This window comes from Microtus pennsylvanicus, chromosome 6 (assembly GCF_037038515.1).
Source record: "Microtus pennsylvanicus isolate mMicPen1 chromosome 6, mMicPen1.hap1, whole genome shotgun sequence".
In the NCBI taxonomy this organism is placed as follows: Eukaryota; Metazoa; Chordata; class Mammalia; order Rodentia; family Cricetidae; genus Microtus; species Microtus pennsylvanicus.
In genome coordinates this window covers 126,141,043-126,163,468 of record NC_134584.1, presented here as the reverse complement: position 1 = coordinate 126,163,468, position 22,426 = coordinate 126,141,043, and the positions used below count along the sequence as shown (strand labels likewise).

At 45.1% G+C, this 22,426-nt stretch overlaps 1 protein-coding gene across 1 annotated transcript; it reads left to right on the top strand.

Annotated features, from left to right (window-relative positions):
* The first annotated feature begins 1,838 nt into the window (after positions 1–1,838).
* On the top strand, positions 1,839–21,494 carry Rbm34 (RNA binding motif protein 34). The gene is made up of 11 exons (XM_075977714.1): positions 1,839–1,974; positions 2,055–2,226; positions 2,863–2,996; positions 3,865–4,096; positions 5,956–6,015; positions 12,244–12,287; positions 16,905–16,988; positions 17,125–17,188; positions 19,407–19,446; positions 19,885–20,003; positions 21,032–21,494. Exons 1-11 carry the CDS (start codon positions 1,925–1,927, stop codon positions 21,308–21,310), a joined length of 1,278 nt encoding a protein of 425 aa, XP_075833829.1. The 5' UTR covers positions 1,839–1,924; the 3' UTR covers positions 21,311–21,494.
* Positions 21,495–22,426: the final 932 nt, after the last annotated feature.

The following is a 22,426-nucleotide window of genomic DNA, read 5'->3' as shown; positions in this document are numbered from 1 at the left end:
TAAACGGGTGTGCCCAGGCCACCCTTGGTGACATCGGGTTACAGCAGGCATGAGAAAGTGCAAGCCTAGGTGGCCAACTGGCACCAATGAGATGCTGCTGACATCCGGGCCCAGAAAAGTCCGGAACTCCAGAGCTCAGCCTGTTTATCTTGAACAAGTAAGAAAGAAGGGCCTACAAAGGGTGGTCTCACCTAGGTCCTGCAGGGCTCCTGTTCTCCCTCTTCAGGACTCATTTATCCAACTGCACACAATGCTGGTGGCTGATAAAACCAGGAATGTGGCTTGTGTGAAGACAGCCCAAGAAATCAGGATAGGAAGCATGTACCTGATCAAGCGGTTCCACTGCACGGAGCCCCACGCCTGACACCTACTGAACTTCATCACACCCAGCACACAAACTTGAGACCTGTGAGAATCAGCTGGAACAGGCTAGGGGTAATACACACACATCCGGGTGCACCGTATAGTAATTGGTAAGGATGTGCATGTGTCAATTCGCCCACAGTCTACCCTCAAGGAGATGGCCAAGGGCTTGTGGCTTCCCCAGGGCAGGTAGCTGAGCTTTGACTAGAAAAAGCAGCCTTGTGCCTTTCCAAGCCTTTATGTCTAAAGAGACTGCTAACAACCCTAAGACACAGGACAATCGTGGTAAAGACGGTCAGGACTTGGATTTGTGTTCCTGCTGCAAGTAGTTACCTTATGATTTATTGACCTACAATTTCGTACATGTATATAAGACATTTTGATCATCTTCACCCATTTACCCCTCTCATTCCCACAGCTGCCAAATAACCATTTCTCTAAGTCAGAAAATGTGCTTGAAGGGGGGAAGTTAAGGAGCAGGAGCCCTGAACATAGGGCCAACTGTGACGGCTTGCATAGGTGCGAAGAGCTTGAGACGGTGTCTCATTGCAGTCCAGAGGGGCTTAGACCACGTTGCCCAGACTGGCCTCAAACTCAAGGCCATTCTCTGGCCAAAGCCCTGGAGCACAGAGATTACAAGTACGAGCCACCATTAGAGATTTTAAGTACCAAGTATTTATTGCAAGAATGGCTGGACAGCTTTGAAATGGGAACAGTACAGGGATGTGACCGGTTAGAGCTGTGCTCCCAACTTCTTGTTTTTGTCTACTTTGAAATGTAAAATTTCGCCGGGCAGTGGTGGCACACGCCTTTAATCCCAGCACTCGGGAGGCAGAGGCAGGCGGATCTCTGTGAGTTCGAGACCAGCCTGGTCTACAAGAGCTAGTTCCAGGACAAGCTCCAAAAAACCACAGAGAAACCCTGTCTCGAAAAACCAAAAAAAAAAAAAAAATGAAATGTAAAATTTCAGAAAAAGCGTCAAGACCCTTCTCCCCGCCTGAGCACTCATTGCCCTTCACACCGATCCCAGACTGCCGACACACACACCTGCAGCCTCAACTCAGTGAGCTGTGGAACACCAAACCTAACCAGGGCGTTTTGTTTTGTTTGAGACGAGGTCTCACTCTGTAGCCAAAGCTACCCTGGAGCTGTACAGTTTAGGCGAGCCTGGAACTCCTAGCAATCCGGCTGCCTCGGCCCCCACATGCTGGGATTGAAGACATCAGCCATCATGCCTGGCTTCAGCTGGCTCTCATTCACACTCGAGGACTCGGCTGCTCTTTAGACTGAGTGCACTCCTTAGCTGAAGTAAACGGGACAAAGTCTCCTCCTAAACCCTCAGGTCCACAGATCCTCAGTACTAAGCCGCGTAGATCTCTTACGCAGCCGCAAATCGATCGGAGAGGAAGGGGCATGGTCCTGAGCGGAAAAGCAAGGCCCCAGAACGGAAGTAGCGGGAACTCGGAGGCGGCCGGAACGGGGACCAGTGAGAACGCGGGACTAGCCGGAGCCCGGAAGTGCGGACTAACTCTACGGTCGTTCCTGAAGCTCAGGTCTCAGCATGGCTTTGGGAGGGAAGGCACCCAAGAGGAAGAAGGGCCAGGAGCGGAGGTGAGCGGAGCGCGGTGTTGGCGTGGGTGCGGGGTGGCGAGTGGCTCGCGGCCTGGAAGAGACTGTGCCTGTGTTTGCAGACAGAGCCCTGAAGATGGCGTGGGGGACGCGGCCGCCAACTACCAGGTGGGACAGGTCGCCGACAGCCTGTGGGGCGGCCAGAGACTTTCCGAAGGCGCGACGGGGCGGCTGGCAGCTCTCTTCAGCGCCGCGGAGTCACAGGCTGCACCCGTGTTTGTGCCTGTGCCCCAGGTGAGTCCCCGGACTGCGGCTTGAGTGTCCCCTTAGAGCTAGTGTAGAGGGTAACTCGCCTGACAGACAGCATTAGCTGTCTGTCCGCCCCTGGAGCAAGACAAGCCTTTCATCCCCAGCCCTGTTTATTGGTTGACAGGGTCTCTTATAGCTGTTTAGGCCTCAGATTCTGTAATGTACCCGAGGACGGTCGTCCTCCAGCTTCTTGTGCTTAGATTGCAGGACTGCTCCATCATATCTGACATTACTTTTTAGTTTGAGAAAGGGTCTCAGTAGTTGCCCAGATTGACTTTTAGCACACACTGTAGCCCAGATGCCATACTGCTGCCTCAACTTTGCAGTGAAAAGTGGAATCACAGGTGTGTGTGTGACCAAGCCCATCAAATCTGGGTTCACGACTAATGAATGTCAAGAATTCTCTGCTTCTCTTTAACCAGTGAGGAAGTAGTATCAATCTAGAAAGAGCACAGTGTTGCTCAGGGATTTGGAGACGAGGACTTTGCTATGTAGCCCTGGTTGGCCTGGCATAGCTCCTACCGCCTCCACATCCTGATAGCGGCATAGGCCACAACACAGTCATAGGGCCAGAATTCTTAAGAGCTTGACGTATTAAGTGTGACTTGAAACTCTTGAAAGGAAACCCCTAAGAAAAGAAAACCTGATGATGAAGAAGAAAGTACATCCCAGATTAAAAGGCCAGTTGTGCCAACCCCTGCCAAAAGGATGAAAGTGAAGAAACTCTCTGATGCAGAGGAGAGGCTGGCAAACAGGTTGGTGAAGTTCTCCTTACTGGGTTAACTACATCAGGCGGTTTTGAAAAATTAATGTTCATCTTAATTTTTTCTTATTGCATAGTTCTCAAATTAAAAAAAATACATTATATAAAGTCTCATAGTATAGATAGCTAAAAAATACAAAGACCCCGTTTATCCAAAGTGAACAGCCTTTCAGGTCTTTCCTTTCCATCTCTGCCTCTTGTTATTTCTGGGCCATCCTTGGTAGGTCTTTACCCCCATGACTGTAACCCTGTGTTTTATGTCTTCAGTGTTTCAGGTGGCTATCAAACATGAATTTGGTTTTTCATGTGGAAACCAGATTTCCATCATTAGCTTAAACTTTTTTTATAGAATATTTGAGTTAGTATCCAGATAGCTACACCAGTACTACTTTTTCAGTTATTGTTTCTCGCTGTTTTGGGGAGGTGAGTTAGGGCAGGGGTTTCCTTCCCTTTCTTCCTTTTTCTTTTCTTTTAAGATTTATTTATTAGGGCTGGAGAGATGGATCAGAGGTTAAGAGCATTGCCTGCTCTTCCAAAGGTCCTGAGTTCAATTCCCAGCAACCACATGGTGGCTCACAACCATCTATAATGCGGTCTGGTGCCCTCTTCTGGCCTGCAGACATACACACAGACAGAATATTGTATACATAATAAATAAATAAATATTTTTAAAAAATTATTTATTATGTATACAGTGCTCTGTCTGCATGTGTGCCTGCTGGCCAGAAGAGGGCACCAGTTCTCATTACAGGTGCTTATGAGCCACCATGTGGTTGCAGGACTGGCTTTGTCAGCTGCTGTTGTTTTTGGTATGTTGTTTTGTTTTTGACTCTTTTCTTTGGTTGTTCCTTAAAAACTAGGGAGAGTGCCCTAGCAAGTGCTGACCTAGAAGAAGAGCTTCATCAGGATCAGGGGCAGGAAAGGAGAAGGTCTCAGTCTCGTGGTAAAGCAGCAGGTGGAGAAACACTTGGTGTGAACCTCAGCCACGATGGAGACCAAAGAAGAAAAATCCCACTCAACCCTGAAGAAGAGCGGTTGAAAAACGAGAGGACTGTGTTTGTCGGCAACTTGCCTGTCACGTGTAATAAGAAGGTGAGCGGGAGGGGCAGTTTAAACCTAGGGGAGTTGTCGGCTGAGGTTGCTTTTTTATTGAGCTAATCATTGATAACTTGCTGCCGTAGCTTCGCTGTGCTTCCTGCTCACCACACCATAGATGGTTATGGTGCCGACACCTCCTTTTTTTTTTTTTTTTTTTTTTTGGTTTTTCGAGACAGGGTTTCTCTGTGGTTTTGGAGCCTGTCCTGGAACTAGCTCCGACACCTCCTTGATCCTAGAGTCACAGACACAATCTGGGCTGTGTGTTTGTGTATGTGTGTGGTCTAATTCATGTTTGAAGCAGCAGTAGCTTTTCCTGGCTTTTTTCTCTTCTGCTTCCTTTCTGTTAACGCCACTAGGATGTAAACTGGATCGTTCTCTTCACTACTCTGTGTGGAGCATAGGAGAGGACACCTGACACAGCACAGGCTCAGTGATGCCTGCTGTGTGGAAGAGTGAGCACCCAGGTGCCTTTCGTGCTGCAGGCTTCACTGAAGCCGTACCTTTGCCTTCTATGAACATGTGGTTGGTCGTCACTGCCTGAGCAATCCTCAGGCCCAAATCCTGCTCACCTTTGGAAGGATGGGTTTATAGTCTCCTTCCTTAAAAGCAGCCTAGGAAACACTGACTTTTATTCTGTCCCCTAGTGTTTGATTCATAAAGATATCATGTACTATCTTTTAAAAAAATCTTTTCAGATTTGTTTCATGTGTATGAATATTTTGTGTATGTATGTGTACTAATATGTGCCTGTGGTGGTCAAAGAAGTAATAATCAGATCCCCCGGAAGGTGGAGTAACTTGATTGTGAGCTGCCATTTGGGTGCTGGGAGTCAAACCCAGGTCCCCTGTAAGAGTAGCAAGGGCTCTTAACCACTGAGCCATTTCCCCAGTCCTCCTTTCTGTTTGTGAGATAAGATGTCTTTATGTCTTCACTCTGGCTTCTAACTCATGGCAGTCCTTCTGCCTCCACCCCCAAAGTGCTAGGGTGAGACACCTGCCCAGTCGTTTTTTGTCAGTTGGGTACGAGTCTCCCTGAGTCACCCTGTGTACCCTGGTCCAGCCTTGAGATCAGGCATTCTGCCTTAGCCTCCTATATACATTTTGCTGTTGGTTATGATCTCCCCTTTATGTCATAAGAACTCAAAGGAAAGGTACTCTGCAAAAATATTCCTACGGTTTAAGTTAGAATTATTATAGAGATTATTGTCCTACCCCTTAAAAATGTATGTTCTTGAGACTGAGATTCTCTTGAAGTAGTGTTCTGAAGTAAACAGTTGGCAGATTTCCCTGTGGGTTGGCGTCATTAAAAGGCAGTTTGGGTTAGCCAGTGTAAAAAGATCCGAGAATGTGTGCAAGACACAAGTCTGACCTCAGTTTAAGTGTCTCACAGACTAAGCATTGGAGCCTACAGCTAGCACCGGCCGTGAGTAGATGCTAATGTCAACCTCAGTTTAAGTGTCTCACAGACTAAGCATTGGAGCCTACAGCTAGCACCGGCCGTGAGTAGATGCTAATGTCAACCTCAGTTTAAGTGTCTCACAGACTAAGCATTGGAGCCTACAGCTAGCACCGGCCGTGAGTAGATGCTAATGTCAACCTCAGTTGTGTTCTTCTCCCCAAGTTTCTGTAAACTCTTCTTGTCCATCCCGCTGAGTAGTCACCTGCTTTTCTGATGTGCTCTTTGGATTTTAGATGCCGGATGTGAACACTAATCTCGCTTCCACTTTGTGTTTCTAGTGCTGGGATAAGAGACGTAGACTACTATAGTTGGTTCTGGAATGTTCTTAAAGTGTAGCAGTGAACACAGATGTTCAAGGTATTAACTAACATGTATGTGTTTATTGTTTATTTTAGAAGCTGAAGTCATTCTTTAAAGAGTATGGACAGATAGAATCCGTACGATTTCGTTCTGTGGTAAGTGTCTTCTCCCCCTGAAAAATGCATGTCACTGCGCTTTATCTGTAAATCAAAACTGATGGCCTCATGGTGCCCAGTGTCTGCTACATTCAGATGATTGTCTCTGCTGTCAGTAAAGTAGACAGAAAGGTTGCTCCTCACCAGGCAGTGTCCTTCAAACTGCAGCTAGCCTGATTTGTGTCGTGTAAACAGAGATTTTTGTCGGGACCACCAACTTTCCGATAGCCATGTGACTTCCTATTAATCATAAATGCTTGACCAGTAGTTAAGTCTTGTTACTATCCACCCTGACAACTTACCCCATATTTTTAATTTATTCTCTGCCACATGGTGGTACCTTTTTTTCAGCCCAGCATAGTCATCTTGCCTCTCTATGCATCTTCTGGCAACTCCATCCTTCTTCCCAGAGTCCTCTCAATTTGGCCGTCCTGCCTGACATCTTTCTGCCTAGCTATCGGCCAGTCATTTCTTATTAATCCAATCAGAAGGCACCTTGGCAAAGACATATCTTCACAGACTTACAAAAAAATTAATCCAAAATAGTGTGCGGTAGATGAGTGTGACTGTTCTAGGCAATGCGTAGGCACTTGTAGAAGGCATTGGTATCTACTCATTCTCAACCAATTATGCTAGCGTTCTCAGGATGAAATACACAGTATAGTTTCTGTTTGCTTCCTCCCTACTGTCCTGGAACTCTAACTACATAGACCAGGCTGGTCTAGAAAGTGCTGAAATTAAAACTGTAAGTCATCACAACCAGTAATGTGTATTTTAATATTTCCAGTGTAGTTAGCATGCACAGGTAGTGTTTACCTTCTTTCTTACATGATTCTCTCAGGGCTTCTCAGGGCTAAAAGCGTAGATCAGCGGTGGGAGGCTTGTCTAGCATCTGTAGTTTCTCAGTCTCCACACTGTTAGGTGTGGGCTGGGTAGTTTTGTTGCTGCTGCCTGGGATGATCTTTAAATGCCTGCAGTCTTGCCCCATCCAACAAAGGCATCCCTGAAGGATGCCAAGTGTCCCGTGGGAAAAAACTGGCTTCTTTAAAAGTATACATTTTCACGAGCAGAGTGCCCATCTTTAATCCCAGCATTTGGGAGGCAGAGTTAAGCAGATCTCTGTGAGTTTGAGGCCAGCCTGGTCTACAGAGTTAGTTCCAGGACAGTCAAAGCTACACAGGGAAACCTTGTCTCTAAAAAAAATGAAAAAAAATAATAAAGTAGACATTGTCTAAGATTTTGACAGTCTTCATCATTTCTGTTGATGTGTTTTTTTCCCCCACAGTTATTATCACCTATTTTATCTGCTCTTCTGAGCTCCATTTCCCAATATGGAGGTCTTATCTGACCCACTAACTGGGGTGTCTTGGCCCACACTCTAGTTATGGGATGCCTGTTTTTAGCCTCCAAGATGTGGCATTGCCTTTAACTTCTTTGAACCACCTGGCCTGTTACTTACTCTGTTTGCTTTTCACATGAGTATAGTTAGAGTTTTCCCATCTTAGCAGCTGCTTCCAAATTACCACACAGAGACTTAGCATTATGTATGAATACTTGGCCAATAGCTCAGGCTTATTACTAGCTACCTCTTACATTTAAATTAACCTATTTCTATTAATCTATGTATTGCCACATGGCTTGTGGCTTTCCCTCTCCTATAGCATCTCTTGCTCTTTTGGCAGCTGCCTGGAGTCTCTCTCTGACTCCATCCTTCTTTCTCTCTGTATTCTCAGTTTGATTACCCCACCTATACATTTCGCCTGGCATTGGCCAATCAGCTTTTATAAGCCACTGAGAGTAATACATATCAATAGTGTAGAAAAGGGTTGTTCCACTGCATTTCCCTGTTTTCGTCTAATTAAGGGAGGTTTTAACTTTAACATAGTAAAACTATATAATAAAAACAGTTATTGGGCTGGAGAGATGGCTCAGTGGTTAAGAGCATTGCCTGCTCTTCCAAAGGTCCTGAGTTCAATTCCCGGCAACCACATGGTGGCTCACAACCATCTGTAAAGAGGTCTGGTGCCCTCTTCTGGCCTTCAGGCATACTCACAGACAGAATATTGTATACATAATAAATAAATAAAATAAATATTAAAAAAAACAGTTATTAAGCAAGAATTACAGTAATATCCGATCTATTTATTTGTATTTGGCAAATTAGAGAAAATACTCTATTATCTATTTTATCTTGGTGAGTCTTAAGTTTTATATCTAATTTATCTTTCATTATAACTAAGAAAAACTATAACTGACAATTTAATCTTCAATTCTGTCAAAGACCCCAGAAGATGGTGGGGCAGCCAGCTTTGGCCTACAGGCCTAGCATATCTGACAGACTTTCCTGTGAAGCAGGGAACTTTGAAGGACTCTCCAACTGTGTCTTGGCAAAGTTTGGCAGTCGCCTTTTTGGTGTCCCGCTGGTCCTGTTTCAACAGTGACTGTTATAGCCTTGAGGCAAGGGCAGTTTCTTTGCCCATGTGACTAGGTTTTGCCAGAAACAAAACGAACGTCATACAGAATTTCTTCAGTGCCCATCATCTTTCTTTGAAGTAAATGTGTGCTTTTAGGAGCAGAGGTGACTCATTGTCATGAAAGCCTTAGGTTATTAGAACATTTTAAATGCCATATTCGGTCTTTGAAGTGTTTGAAGACCACCTGTCTCATCGAAAATGTATGTTTGACCTTGAAAGCACACCTGACTACATTTGATTGTAATAAGTGACTAACTACTAACTGGTATTTTTTAAATTATACATTACATTTTTAAATGAGCTATATAAATACAATATTCCAAACAAGAGTAGAAACATAACACAAATAACTAAATTAATAATAATAGTTACTATTAATAAACTAAAATCTATAATAATGTGAAATACTTTGAGATTAACAGTTGTTTTTTGCATTAAAGTAGATTTATTAATCTACTGTTTTATCTCATCTTTTCTATATCCTAGCCCCCTTTTCCTTTAGAAAGAGATCTTTAATTTTAACTCCTTTGTTTAGCTTTTTTCCTGACTATGACCCATAACAATTTGTAACCAAACCCCCTAAACAATGACAAATACCCATAATTCATTTTGGAGGGATGTTGGCATTGTTCTCCAAACTACTTTCTGTTCTTTTGGGGGCACTGAGGGACACTGAGAAAATTTAGGGTTATGATCAAGTGCTGATTGTAGTATTTTGTGTAGCTGGATCATCTCAGCTAGTGGCCTTGAAGCTGTCGTGGACGTCGAATCTGGGAGCTGTATCAGAGGCTCTCTGGGCCATCTGCTCCCATTGGAGATTTTTCAGGGAGTCTTTCTTGGTCAAACCCGATTTTTTTTCTTTTAAACCTGGAACAAATCCATAACCTTTCTTTCCCTGTGCAAACAAAAGTATAACCTCTCCTTAAAAACAACATATCTTTTGACTTAAATTTTGAAGTCAAGATAATTTAAAAATATATAGACTGGTTTTCATATAGTTTTCATAATCAAATCTCTTTTAGCAGTTATTTGCTCATTAACAGTCAAAAAAGCTAATGACAAAACAGTAGCATACAGATCCAGACTTTGTGTATTTCCCATATTTACATGGTTTATATTTTTTATTACTCTATTTCTATTTAAGGACTTTATTTTAAAACTTTTTCTTTGTTTTTGCTTTTGTTTTTCTTTCTTTTTTTTTTTTTTTTTTTTTTTGGTTTTTCGAGACAGGGTTTCTCTGTGGTTTTGGAGCCTGTCCTGGAACTAGCTCTGTAGACCAGGCTGGTCTCGAACTCACTGAGATCCGCCTGCCTCTGCCTCCCGAGTGCTGGGATTAAAGGCGTGCGCCACCACCGCCCGGCCCTTTGCTTTTGTTTTTCAAGACAGGGTTTCTCCGTAGCATTGGAGCCTGTCCTGAAACTAGCTCTTGTAGATCAGGCTGGCCTCGAACTCACAGAGATTTGCTTGCCTCTTCCTCCTGAGTGCTGGGATTAAAGGCATGTGCTACCACCACCCAAAACAATATATTTTTAATCCAAGACTGTATATATTCTTCTTCTCCCTTCCAAGCCTATGCACATTGATAAACACATAATAGATTGGTTAGAGGCTCTTTTTGTCTGAGTCTGTCCTTATTGTGTATCTGTAACTCTGTAACCTTTTCTGTCTGCATGAGCAGAAACCCTAAGCCAGCCAGGCAGTGCACAGCTGGGAGAGGCCTCTCTGTACCACAGCCTGTGTGGGCCTGTGGGAATCGGCCATGCGACTTAGCTCAGGGTGAGCTGGCAGTTACCAGGAGCTGTGTCTCTCTACTGCAGCAGGCCTTGAGAAATACAAGGCTAAGGCGTCGCTCCAGGCTCTGTTTCTGTGTGTTTAAGATTGTTTTTGGAGCTTTGTTAGGTCTTATGTGGAATTCCAGTCCCACCTTGAAGTGCCATATGTAGGCAGAGTTTCCCATCCCAGCAGCCACTTCCAAATTACCACACAGAAACTTAGTTTTGGTTTTTTTTTTTTTTGGTTTTTTGAGACAGGGTTTCTCTGTGGTTTTGGAGCCTGTCCTGGAACTAGCTCTTGTCGACCAGGCTGGTCTCAATTCACAGAGATCCGCCTGCCTCTGACTCCCGAGTGCTGGGATTAAAGGCGTGCTCCACCACCGCCCGGCAAACTTAGTATTATTTATAAATGCTTGGCCAATAGCTCACGCTTATTACTAGCTAACTCTTACATTTAAATTAACCCATTTCTTTTAATCAGTATAGTGCCACAAAGCTTGTGGCTTTTCCTGTCCTCTAGCATCTCTTGTTCCCTCAGCAGCTGGCGGGAGCTCTCTCTAACTCCACCTTCTCCCATATTCTCAGTTTGTTCCTGCCACCTGTTTGTTTTTCCTGGCCTTGTTCAGCTTTCATAAGCCAATGAGAGCAATACACAGTTGTAGTGTTCCACAGCTCCTGGGGTTTTTCCATCGTTGAGTCATTCCTTTCTTTTCTCCTGGCCTATCTCTACTCGTTGCTTCTTTTTAAATTTTTTATTTTTATTGGGAATCTCTTTTTTTAAGATTTATGTGTATGGGCGGGTTGGTGTTTTACCTTCAGTTATATGCATGCAGTGCTCGTAGAGGCCAAAAGAGGGCAGCAGATCCCCTGGCAGTAACTGGGATCCAGGGCTCATGCTTGTGTTGGGAGACCAGCCTGGGTCCTCTGGAAAAGTAGTGAGTGTTCTTTACTGCCGAGCCATCTCTGCAGCCATCTTACCGATTCTATTTCCTCATGTTAGAACAGCTGACCATGCTGTGGCTCTCCCTTCAATCTTCCTTTGTTGATACAGCACCCCATGGTCTGCCGCATGCGTGGTCACCCTGTGGGTTCTTCAGCCTCGTCTCAGTGCACCACTTACTGCCCTGAGCTGAAGCCACTTGTTCTGTTGAGCTGCTCCCTTGTCACTTTGCTTATTGCTGTGCTGCTGGTATTATGTGCTCGTGGGTCTCAGGGACTGTGTTCCCAGGACCAAGATCATCCTCAATACACACTGAGTCCACGGCTTGCCTGGGCTACAAAGGCCCTGTCTAAAACAAAGACTCCAAAATATTTTGGGGGCCCGGTGGATATATAATCTCTTAGATGCGAAGGAAATTACATTTCCTCCTAACCAGTTCAGACGTTTTAAATACAGAGAGCGGAGAGGAAGGTTTAATTTATAAATGCTGTCGTGTCCCCCCCCCCCCATTTGCTTTATAAAACTGTTTTCATCCTGTTTCTCGTGACTCTTCGCTGTGTTGGAGTCATCCTGCAGTCCGGGCACCCAGTGTCTGTGCTTGTGCTGTGTCGTCTGTGAGTAGCTGTGGACTGTGAGGCTGTCTGGGAATTCCTTGTCTCTTCTCCCTTCTGTCTGAGATAGGGCTTCCTGTATCCCTGTGCAGCTCAGGAGGGTAGCTGTATTCCTCATCTTCTTGTCTCAGAGCCGGGATTACAGGACTGTAGAGTGTGCCGCAGCTCCTGGCTCACACGCATTAGCATGATTGTCTCTGATTCAGTTTCCCTAAGGTGTTTTGAGCTGCATGTGGTTAGCTACACAGTTTGGCTTTTACTAAAATGTAACTTACGTGGCTGGAGGTGTAGCAGAGGTAGACCACATGTTGACATGTATGAAGTCCTGAGTGCAGTCTCCAGCCCTGAGAAAGGGGAGGAATAAAAGTGTTAACCAGTTTGAAAAATACTCCAAAATCAAATTTGTAATGTTTCTTTTTTCTTCTTAAAAGATGCCAGCAGAGGGAACACTAACCAAAAAATTGGCTGCAATAAAGTAAGTTTATAATTAGATTACTTTCTTTTTTTAGACTATCCTAGTGTTCTATAAGGTCTACCCTGATTTATTTCAGTATACCTGCTCGTGGCTAGTTTGTTTGTTTTCATCTTGTGGTCATAAATAAGTGGAGTGAAGGAATGGTTTGGTTTGGTTTTTTGAGACGAGGTCTCATTATGTAGCCCTGGCTGACTGACTGACTTTGAGCTTACAGAGATCTGCCTATCTGTGCCTCCCAAGTGCTGAAATTAAAGGTATGCACTACCGGGCCCAGCCAGACCTTACGTTTTTAAGACAGTGTCTTGCTATGTAACTCAGTAGGCATGGAACTCCTGATTCTTCTGCCTTTGTTTATGGGTGCTGAGCATATAGGGGAGCACCACACATCTGGCCACTTTTAGGACTGTGACATTTGAGCCTGGCGAAAGCATTGCCACAGTCTGCATCCTGAATGCCTCCTTAGCCCAGTCTGCTGGTGTGCCTGTGCGGTGCGTCTGCCTCTGCTGTAGGCAGTGCTCTCTCGCCTACGTTCTGAGCTACGTGTGCTAGTGTGTTTGTGAGCAGACCCCACACTTTATGATGCTCCTCCCCCTTGATTCTGGGGTGGCACGTGGGGCCTGGTTTGTGCTAAGCACTCACACTACCTCTGAGCACACTCCAGCCCATTCCGTCCTGGTCTGACTTTCCTCAGCAGGGTTTTGAGATCTGTGCTATGTACATCAGTGATCTGTTCTTTGTCAATACTGTTTCCTCGTGTGGAAAGTGAGCATTAAATTTGGTCATTCACTAGCCCTTTAGCATCCAGTGATTCCAGATTTTACCTTTCATGCATAAAGGACTAAAACCATTTGTGGACAGGTAATATCTCCAAAGTCCCTGAGGGAGAATGTCTGTGCCGTACAGTCAGTGTGTTTTAGCTTCCTAAAAGGTGGCCCCCTACTGCCCGTCTTGCATGGTTTTCATTCCACCAGCACTCGGTGAGAACACCACATGTCCATGTCCTCCGCAGCCGCAGGACACTAGGGTCAGCCTTTCTGAAGACTCCTTGCTATGCTTTTGTAAGATAGCAAACATCTTTTTATGTGCTTACTGGGTTTTTACTGTTTGGTCAAGTACTGGAAAACTTCACCTGTTTACTGCTGTCTTTTTTCCCTCGTTTCTGAGGGAGAGAGAGATGGACGGCGTGGGGGAGAGTTACATATTCTGCATGCAAAAGCTTTGGTGTCTTTTAAAGGATCAAAAGGATAAGAAATTTCACATCTTATTGAGGATCCAGTGTGGAGGGCTGCCATTGTTAGTGAGCTGTAGTGTAGTGGGAATGAGGGCGCCAGGCTGTGCTGTGTCCCCAGGCTCCCCCGCTGTAATGTTTATTTGTAATGTGTGTGTATGGGCGTGCATGTGCAGTGTGCGTGTGGGAGCTGCTCTCTACCACCAAGTGGTACTGGAGGACCAAACTCAGCCTGTCAGTCTTGGTGGCCGGCATCTTTTCCCACCGAGCCATCTTTTAGGCTAGACTTGGCCTTTTGCCTTTGATGGGTCTTAATGTACCGTGTTGCTGACAGGAGGTTCCCTTTCCTCTTCTAGCCCTGGAGTCTTGGCTCTGCCCCAGTGGCAGGCTGACTGTTCCTCCCCGCAGCATCTTCACCTTTTCCTTCACCTGAGGGGAATCCAGGTGGGCTTGCACACTCTCCTCTAGCCTGTTGTCAGTGTAGATGTTCTCTGGGGCTCATGTCCAGGTTCCGTCTTCTGTGGATGCCAGCTCAGATCTGAGTACACCCATAGATGGTCCCCTTGCAGCATCAGTGAGACTGAACCATGCGGGTATTGTCTCTCTTTGGAGAGAGGAGCCTGGCCTTAGTGTCCAGGTGCTTTCCTCCAAGACTCTTGCTCTCTGGGTTCCACCAGTTGTGATGCTGTGGATTAGCTGCTAAGGACAGGAGAGATGGTGTTTATGGCTTCTGTGCTGTAGTGGAGAGATTACCTGCCATGAGCGGTTCATAGTCCCCTTTAGTCTGATGTAAAAGTCCACTGAAGTAGACCCACCTGCTTGCCGCTCGTATTCATGGGACAAAGATCTTTCTGTTCTGTGTTGCTGGGGTCAGCGTTGGCTTTGTTGGCAGCTGTGTCCTGTAGGGCGAGTTAGGTGCTGGAGAGCACTGACTGTCTGTCTGTCCTATAGCTTGTCAGCCTTTTGACCACCATCAACACTTCTCAGACCTCAGTTTCTTCATCATGAAGTCAGAAAACAACACCCACGCCAGGTGAAAGGTCTAGGTTAGTGCTGGGCAGTGTTTTGGGTCTAGTAAAGCATAGCTGTTTTCCTCAATAGGAAGGTATCAGATTGTGCATAGGAAGTCACAGAAACCATGACAGTGCCGAGGTGGAGAACGGGCATGCGCCCCGTCTCTAACCCAGAAGCTGTCTATGGTCAGCTGGTCACAAAGGAAAAATTGTTTTTTTCCAATGGTGTCTCACTGGATATACCACATTTAAGTGAGAGCCTGTGACTAACACAAAACAAACTCAGTGGCATTTTTAAGATTTTTTTGTCTCTATTTTGTTTGGGCATTTTTTACCTTACTGGTTTTTTGCTTATATATTATAGTTTCTACACATCTCTCGTGCTTTCTTTCTTTTTTCTGTTTTGCTTTACTTATCTATTTTTTTTATTTGCCTGTTTGTTTTCCAGAGAGAGAGAGAGAGAGAGAGAGAGAGAGAGAGAGAGAGAGAGAGAGAGAGAGAGAGAGAGAGAGAGAAGGCATGGAGTTGGATGGGTGGGGAGGATGTATAAGTCCTGGCTGTCTTGGAACTTGCTCTGTAGACCAGGCTGGCTTCGAACCCACAGAGATCCTCCTGCCTCTGCTTCTTGAGTGCTGGGATTAAAGGTGTGTGCCTCCATACCTAGCTTGAAAAATAATTTTTTTCAACAACAATAAAGAAAAGACTCAGTGTGCTGCAGCACGCTGTGTTCATGCCTGGCCCTGCTCACTGGGGTATCTTCCCAACAGTTCTCATTCGTGTTTTTGCCTTTGATGACCTCAGCAGCAGGCTGGCATCTTTAGGCAAGGACCAGTGATCATTACTAAGTCTATTTTACTGTTTTGTCTAAGATTTATTTATTTTTATTTTTTATATATTTGATTGTTTTGCTTGCATGTGTATATGTGCACTGTGTGTGTGGTGTCAGAGGAGACCAGAAAGGATGACAGATCTCCGGAACTAGAGTTGCAGATGGTTGTGAGCTGCCTTGTGAGTGCTGGGAATTGACCCAGGTCCCCTTCAAGAGCAACAAGTGTTCTTAGCCACTGAGCCATCTCCTCAGCCCTCGTCTGTCTTACCACTATCATTAGTAGCTATTTTCTACTGAATCGCATCCATATTATATTACCCTTTGCAAGTGTAGGTCTTGAGCAGCAGCCATAATCACTAAAGGTGAAAAGCCAGCCTGGGGAAATGGCTCAGTTAAGTGGTTGTCTTGCAAGCATGAGGACTTAAGCTTGATCCCTTGTAAAAAAAGCCGGGCATAGTGGTTGGCACACTTGTAATTCCTGTGCTGGAGATTAAGACAATGACCATGCAGTCTAGCCTGTGTGGTGAGACCTAGGCATGAGAAACCCTGTCTCAAAATGTAGGTAGTACCTGCAAGATGGCTCAGCAAGGAAAAGTGCCCGCTTCCAAGGTCAGTGACCTCGGTTCAGTCCCTGGAACCCACATAGTGGAAGGGAAGGATTGACTCCTGTGAGTTGTCCCTGCCTCCACCTGAGTGTTTGTGCTCCCCTACCTACAACTAAACACGTGTTTTAAAAATACACACAAAAATGGCAGACAGCACTGGAGGGGTGACAGATGAGGTTGACTCTGGCCTCCACACATGCATGCACGTATGTGTAAGCACACGCACACACAAAAGTGATGAGCAGCTCTTACATGTCTTGCTTAGAAAGAATAGCCTAGACACTTACTGTGGTCCTGCCATAGGGGCCGTGTCTGGGCCAGATCAAACCTTTAGACCCAGTAGCAAGTTTACCAGGTACAGAAGACAGAGGCGCACGTCAGACTGTTTTCTCACAACAGCAAATTCAGGCTGTTGGAAATAATGCAGGTCCAACAGATTTGTTTGAATGGACAAGTGAAGTGTAATGGATAGCAGTAGATAGGGCTGTATCGTGAGAGAGAGAAGCAATCGTGTGGAAGTCGGGATGGTGGTGCCCATCAGCAGGATGGCTGGGTTGCTGGGTGGGTGGTGGCTGTTAGGGCTTTTGCTTCTGCGCTGAGCTGTTTGTCGATGTGCACTTCCTAGGTGTGTATCCTACAGTGAAAAGGAAGAGTTTTTCTAGGTTCGGAGTTGGAGCCAGGATGCTGACACTTGTGGGAGTCCTGTTCTCACCGTTCCCTCACAGTGATGACTCCTGAGATGATGTGGGCTCGTTGCTCCTTTTGCTATCTTTATATATCTCTGTTCCTTTTCAAACTACTGGATCTTTTCTTGAAAATGTGGAACTTCCAGTCTGCAAATTTTATCATGTATTGGTTATAGAAAACAAAACTAGATTTTTCTCCTGAGTTTGAGGTTAGCAAGTTTTACATGATCTGTTTTTCCTTCTGTTCTCTCTGCAGACGTAAATTTCACCCTGACCAGAAAAGCATCAACGCGTATGTAGTGTTCAAGGAAGAGAACGCTGCTGCAAAGGCGCTGCAGAGGTGACCCTGCTGGGGACAGGGGGACCGGGCGGTGCTGGCCTCTTCCCGAGAGGGCTTTACATGGGCTTCCTTACGGCAGACGCCCCATAGCTAAGTGCTGATTTTCAACAGCCACCCTCACTTGTCTTTATATTAGAAACGGGGCCGAGATTGCAGAAGGATTTCGTATTCGAGTTGATCTCGCATCTGAAACCACCTCTGTAAGTAGAATGTGATTTGTTTAAGGATCTTAACAAGACAGCTAGATATGGTAGCTCATGCCTGTCATTCCTGCATCAGGAGGGTGACAGGAATTACAGGCTCTCCTGGCATGACAGTGTGAGACTGTCCCAAAGAAGTGGGAAAGGAAACAACAAAAAGATCTTCACATGAGCCTTGTGAAAAGGTGGACCAATGGAGGGAGCAGGGGGAGAATGGGAGAAAGGAACCTTTGTTCTTTAGGGACACGGTGTTGGTGTCCAGGGGGTCACAGGACTCAGGTGAACATTATCTTCACAAATAGGCCACTTTCCATTTGAAGATACTCTCCCATGACCAGCTCTTTAGAGAAAGTAAGAGGTCACCAGAGACTAAAGTCAGGAAAGTTGTTACTCATTTAGGCTGCTTGCTCATGCCTATGTCGGAGCTGGGGAGGCAGAGGCAAGAGCAGCACATGTTTTGGGCAGTGCTGGGCTGTACAATGAGACCCCGTCTCAGAAACCAAAAGCAGAGTTGTTATTTGTTAGAGGTAAGGAGCAGTCTGAAGACTCTGTGTGCTTGGTATGTTGCTGGAGACGCAGAGGGCCAGGCTGTGGCTCTGTTTTATGGTAAGTGCTGTCATCTGCACAGGGGACTTTGTCCACTCAGAGTGGTGCCCCTGGGACAGGTCGACAGGAAAGGACAAGAACCGTTTGCAGGAGAACAGATTCAATGAGTCTTGAAAGATTTACCTGGGCAGGAAAGTATTCTCAAAGCACAGTGGCAATATCTGTGAGGTGTTATGGGAGGCCGCTTGTTTGCTCCCGGCTACCCAGAACTGAATTAATCACACAGAAACTGTATTTAAATCACTGCTTGGCCACTTAAGCATATTGCTAGCTAGCTCTTATATCTTTGGTTAACCCATTTTTATTATTTTATATTTTACCACGAGGCTCATGACCCACCAGCAAGGTTCCAGCTGGCAGCTCACCTCTTTCCCTTCTGGCAGCTACTTGGCTTCTCTCTGACTCTGCCTTCTTTCTCCCAGCATTCAATTTTGTTTTCCCCACCTAGCTCTGTCTTGCCCTGCTACAGGCTCAAAGCAGTTTGTTTATTCATTAACTAATAACAGCAGCACATATATAGAAGGACTCCCCACATCAGGGGTGTGTATGGCAAGAGCTTTGTGTGGTCAGTGGGTGTACGGTAGCTAAGAGAGCTGCAGGGTAGATAGGTTGGCAGGCAGACTATGAAACCCTGCTTTGCCTCACTTCATGCAATGTCTGGGTCTTGTCCAGTGTGGGTTCAGGAGCATTCAACATTTCAGTGCTGGAGCAATGTGACCAGACTGCACATGGCAGCTGCATCTTCAGACAATAAGAGAACTGTAGAGTTAGCCTGCAGAAGTGTGCTTCTCTTAGATGAGAGAGAGCAACAGTCAGAGTCAAACCTCTAGCTGGACCACAGAGGGTCAGCAAGCTGTGGTGCTTGGGCCATATCTATTAATAAATTTAACTGCAGGGCTGGAGAGATGGCTCAGAGGTTAAGAGCATTGCCTGCTCTTCCGAAGGTCCTGAGTTCAATTTCCAGCAACCACATCATGGCTCACAACCATCTGTAATGGGGTCTGGTGCCCTCTTCTAGCATACACACAGATAGAATATTGCATATAAAATAAATAAATAAATAAATTTAACTGCATACAACCCACAAGTTTGTTTTTGTATCTTAAGCTATTATAGCCGGATGAGACGTTGCAGTGGAGATCATGTAGCCCTTAAGCTCTAAGTCTCCTTCCTAATGCTGCGGCTTTTAATGCAGTTCCTCATGCTGTGGTGACCCTCAACCATAGATTATCTTCATTGCTACTTCATAACTGTAATTTTGCTACTGTTATGTATCATAAATATCTGTTTGCTGATGGTTTTAGTCATCCCTGTGAAGGATCATTTGACTACCTAAGGGGTCACGACCCACAGGTTGAGAACCACTGCCTGATGTGGTTGCTGATTGGCCTCTCGCAGGCCTTCCCTAAGCACTGCCTGTGAGTGCTGCTGTGATCAGGTCTCTCCTGGTGCTCACATACTATGCAGCAGGAACATAGGAACAGACGAGGGCAGGGTATGATCAAATCAGGGAGTGGAGACCCTCAGCCTGTGGAGGGGATGCGGCAGTGGGCGGGGTGGGCTAGCTCCTGTTTTCTAGTGTACTGACTGTTTCTGTTCATCGCTGTTTCAGAGGGACAAGAGATCGGTGTTTGTGGGGAACCTTCCTTACAGTAAGTGTGCTTTAACAAAAGTATTGTTGTTACTACATGATAGGGAAAGGAGCGGGATGTAGTTCCGTGGCCAGGGGCTCACCTACATGCCTGAGAGCAGTAACAAGTACAGTAGTTGAGAACAAAAGGAAATGGTGGCATAGTGAGTGTCTTTAATCCCATCTAGTTGAGGCCAGGCAGGAAGACTGGAAAACGAAGGCCAACTTTAGCTGCCTCTGGGGAAAATTTAGAAAGAGCTCCTCCCTGGTGCTCGTGCGGCTTTGTGTTCCCTTCCCTTACAGCAGAACCGTAGAAACAAAGCTCGAGTAATGTGAGGATTGCTTAGGACAGCTTTTAGAGGCAGGCTGTGTAGTGCTGTGTTCTCGTGGGCTTCGCTAAGCGTTATCACACAAGGACAGTCCACACGTTCACCTCATTTGTGCTTGGATTTGTTTGTAGAAATTGAAGATGCTGCTTTGGAGAAACACTTTCTGGACTGTGGGAGCATTGTGGCGGTGCGGATCTTGAGAAACCCACTCACAGGAGTCGGTAGAGGGTTTGGCTATGTGCTCTTTGAGGTACGGGGACCAGAGAGAGCGCTGCTGCTCTTGGGAATGAAAGCCTGTGCCCCGGGGAGGTCGTCAGTGCTGTGTCGTGATTCGAATTCCCAGCTTCTGACTCAGGAAAGCTCAATTCATAACCACCACAACAGAATGCCATGGCTACAGCTGTCCAAGCATCCTTGTTTGTGCATGCTAGCAGTACTGTATAATACTCTAGATGCTGGGTGTTAGAGGAACCTTACCTTCTGTAAGATGGAGCAAACACAAGGTTCCTGCATTGAGTTCAGTGACTACTAGTCAGTGTCTCCTGACATTCCTAAGCAGTAGAGGATACCTCTGCTGGATAGTATGTGGATTTATTGTTGCTATTTTTAATGTGTATGTGAGTATAGATACCCATGCCAGGCATAGGGGGTGCCCTATGAGCTGGTGGTCATGAGCCACTTGGCTTGGGTGCCAGGAACTGAACTCCAATTCTCCTTAAGAGCAGTCTGTACTCTTAACTACTGAGTCAGACATCCGTCCAGTGCCCAGGCTCTCTGACTCTTGGCAAGTATCCCTGGGAGATGTTAGAAGTCTTGTGTGTGAGGTCTGTGTTGCTCTACTGCACTGATCTTGTTACTCTGTCTAGATGTAACTCACCTCTTTGAGAAGTCTGTAGAGTTCTTTCAGCATCTCAGCATTCAAAATAGTATTAGTCATTCTGTGCTGGAATAGGAGTTTGGACTCACAGAACGTTCTAGAGCCTCTAGTCCCACATCTTAGGGACTATAGGAGAGTTTTATGTCTTCCACTTACAACAGAAATTTTACAGAAAGTTGGCTTCTGAGCTGTTTTCTGTTTTAAAGAAACCTATGATGACAGAAGTGAGCCCGTGGTTGTGGCTGTTAGCGTTTGGGGAGGTGACCTGAGTGTGACATGAGCAGCGGGGGCTCACACAGGGCTGGGAAACCACAGAGTAGAACTCAGACTTTACCGATCTCGTTACATAGGAGTTTCTGGTGGAAATTAATGTTTTTTTATTATTATTTTTGTTCTTACAGAATACAGATGCTGTTCATCTTGCTTTGAAGTTAAATAATTCTGAGCTAATGGGAAGAAAATTGAGAGTCATGCGTTCTGTTAATAAAGAAAAACTAAAACAACCAAGTTCAAACCCAAGCTTGAAGAATGCCAGTAAACCTAAGCAAAAAGTTACTTTTTCTTCCAAAAATGCAGGATGTTCCAAAAATGCATTTATTGGAGAAAAGGCAGTTCTCACAAAAAAGAAGAAAGGACAAAAGAAAAAAGTAAAAGCAAAGAAACCAAAAAATCAGCAGTAAAGACAGAAGCTGCCTCCTTCGTTTCTATGCTGAACACTTGGAATGAGTGTCTGGGTTTTTTACGAATTGTGTGGAAAATGTGGAGACTCACACAGTGGTGTTTTGTACTCATATGTAAGGCTTTTTTTTTTAAAAGCATATTCTTAGATATGAATTTATAGAAAATAATAAACATTAATACTGATTACTGTGGGAACACCGATTCCAGATGTGGTCGTGAAGACAGACTGTGAGCTGTCAATCCATAAATATTTTTTTAAAAAAGATATATTAGATTGTGTGTTCATATATGATCTGTGTGCATACATGCATACTTTGACTCCTGTGAGTGAACAGCTTAAAGCATAGTAGATATTGTATATACATATATTGTAGAGGACTGGCCTCGACAAAAATACCTCTTGCCAGGGTAGGGGCGTGGGAATTGAAGAAATGTAAGTAAAGAATATGAAGATGCATAAAAATAATAAGACAGAAAACAAAGTGTTGGGAGGGCATTCCAGTGACTGAAATCCTCGTTTATTTTTTCAGTTTATTTTTTATTTTTTTTTTATTTTTTTATTTTTTATTTTTTTTTATTTTTTTATTTTTTACACCCAACATAAATGGGGGTGGGGGAAGCAGGTAACAAAGGACTTTATTAACATGATACAAAGGATAACTCACACAGCCAATGGCTTTATCACTCTGAGACATCCAATCATTAGCATTCTGTTGTCTAGGTAGTAAAGGTGCTGACAACTACCTTTCCCCAGGTGACCTCATAGTTGCAAAGAAGGAGCAGAAACTACACTTGCATATCCTGACCACCTGTCAGGGTGGCATGGAGCTATCTTAATTTCAAGCAATCACATCCTGAGTTTGGACAGACAACTATGGCCTGTCGATCTCCAGACTCTGACGGTCAGACAAGGTGGAAATGGGCGTGCACAGCTTGCACAGAGCTCTGAGAACTCAAGCTCTCTCCCACAGCGTGCACTTCTATTCACAGCCAGCTCACAGGCCCAGGTGTTCCGGAATTTGTTACTGTGTACTCGCTGAACTCTCCTTTCACAAACAGAATATGTGTGTGGTATTTACTGTTTAAAACATGAAAAAAAAAAAAGGATTTTGTAG

Coding starts and splice junctions, on each gene's coding strand:
- Rbm34 (XM_075977714.1), top strand. CDS start 1,925: ATGGCTTTGGGAGGGAAGGCACCCAAGAGGAAGAAGGGCCAGGAGCGG. Junction 4,097..5,955: donor CTGTCACGTGTAATAAGAAG/GTGAGCGGGAGG, acceptor TGTTTATTTTAG/AAGCTGAAGTCATTCTTTAA. Junction 12,288..16,904: donor AAAAAATTGGCTGCAATAAA/GTAAGTTTATAA, acceptor TTCTCTCTGCAG/ACGTAAATTTCACCCTGACC.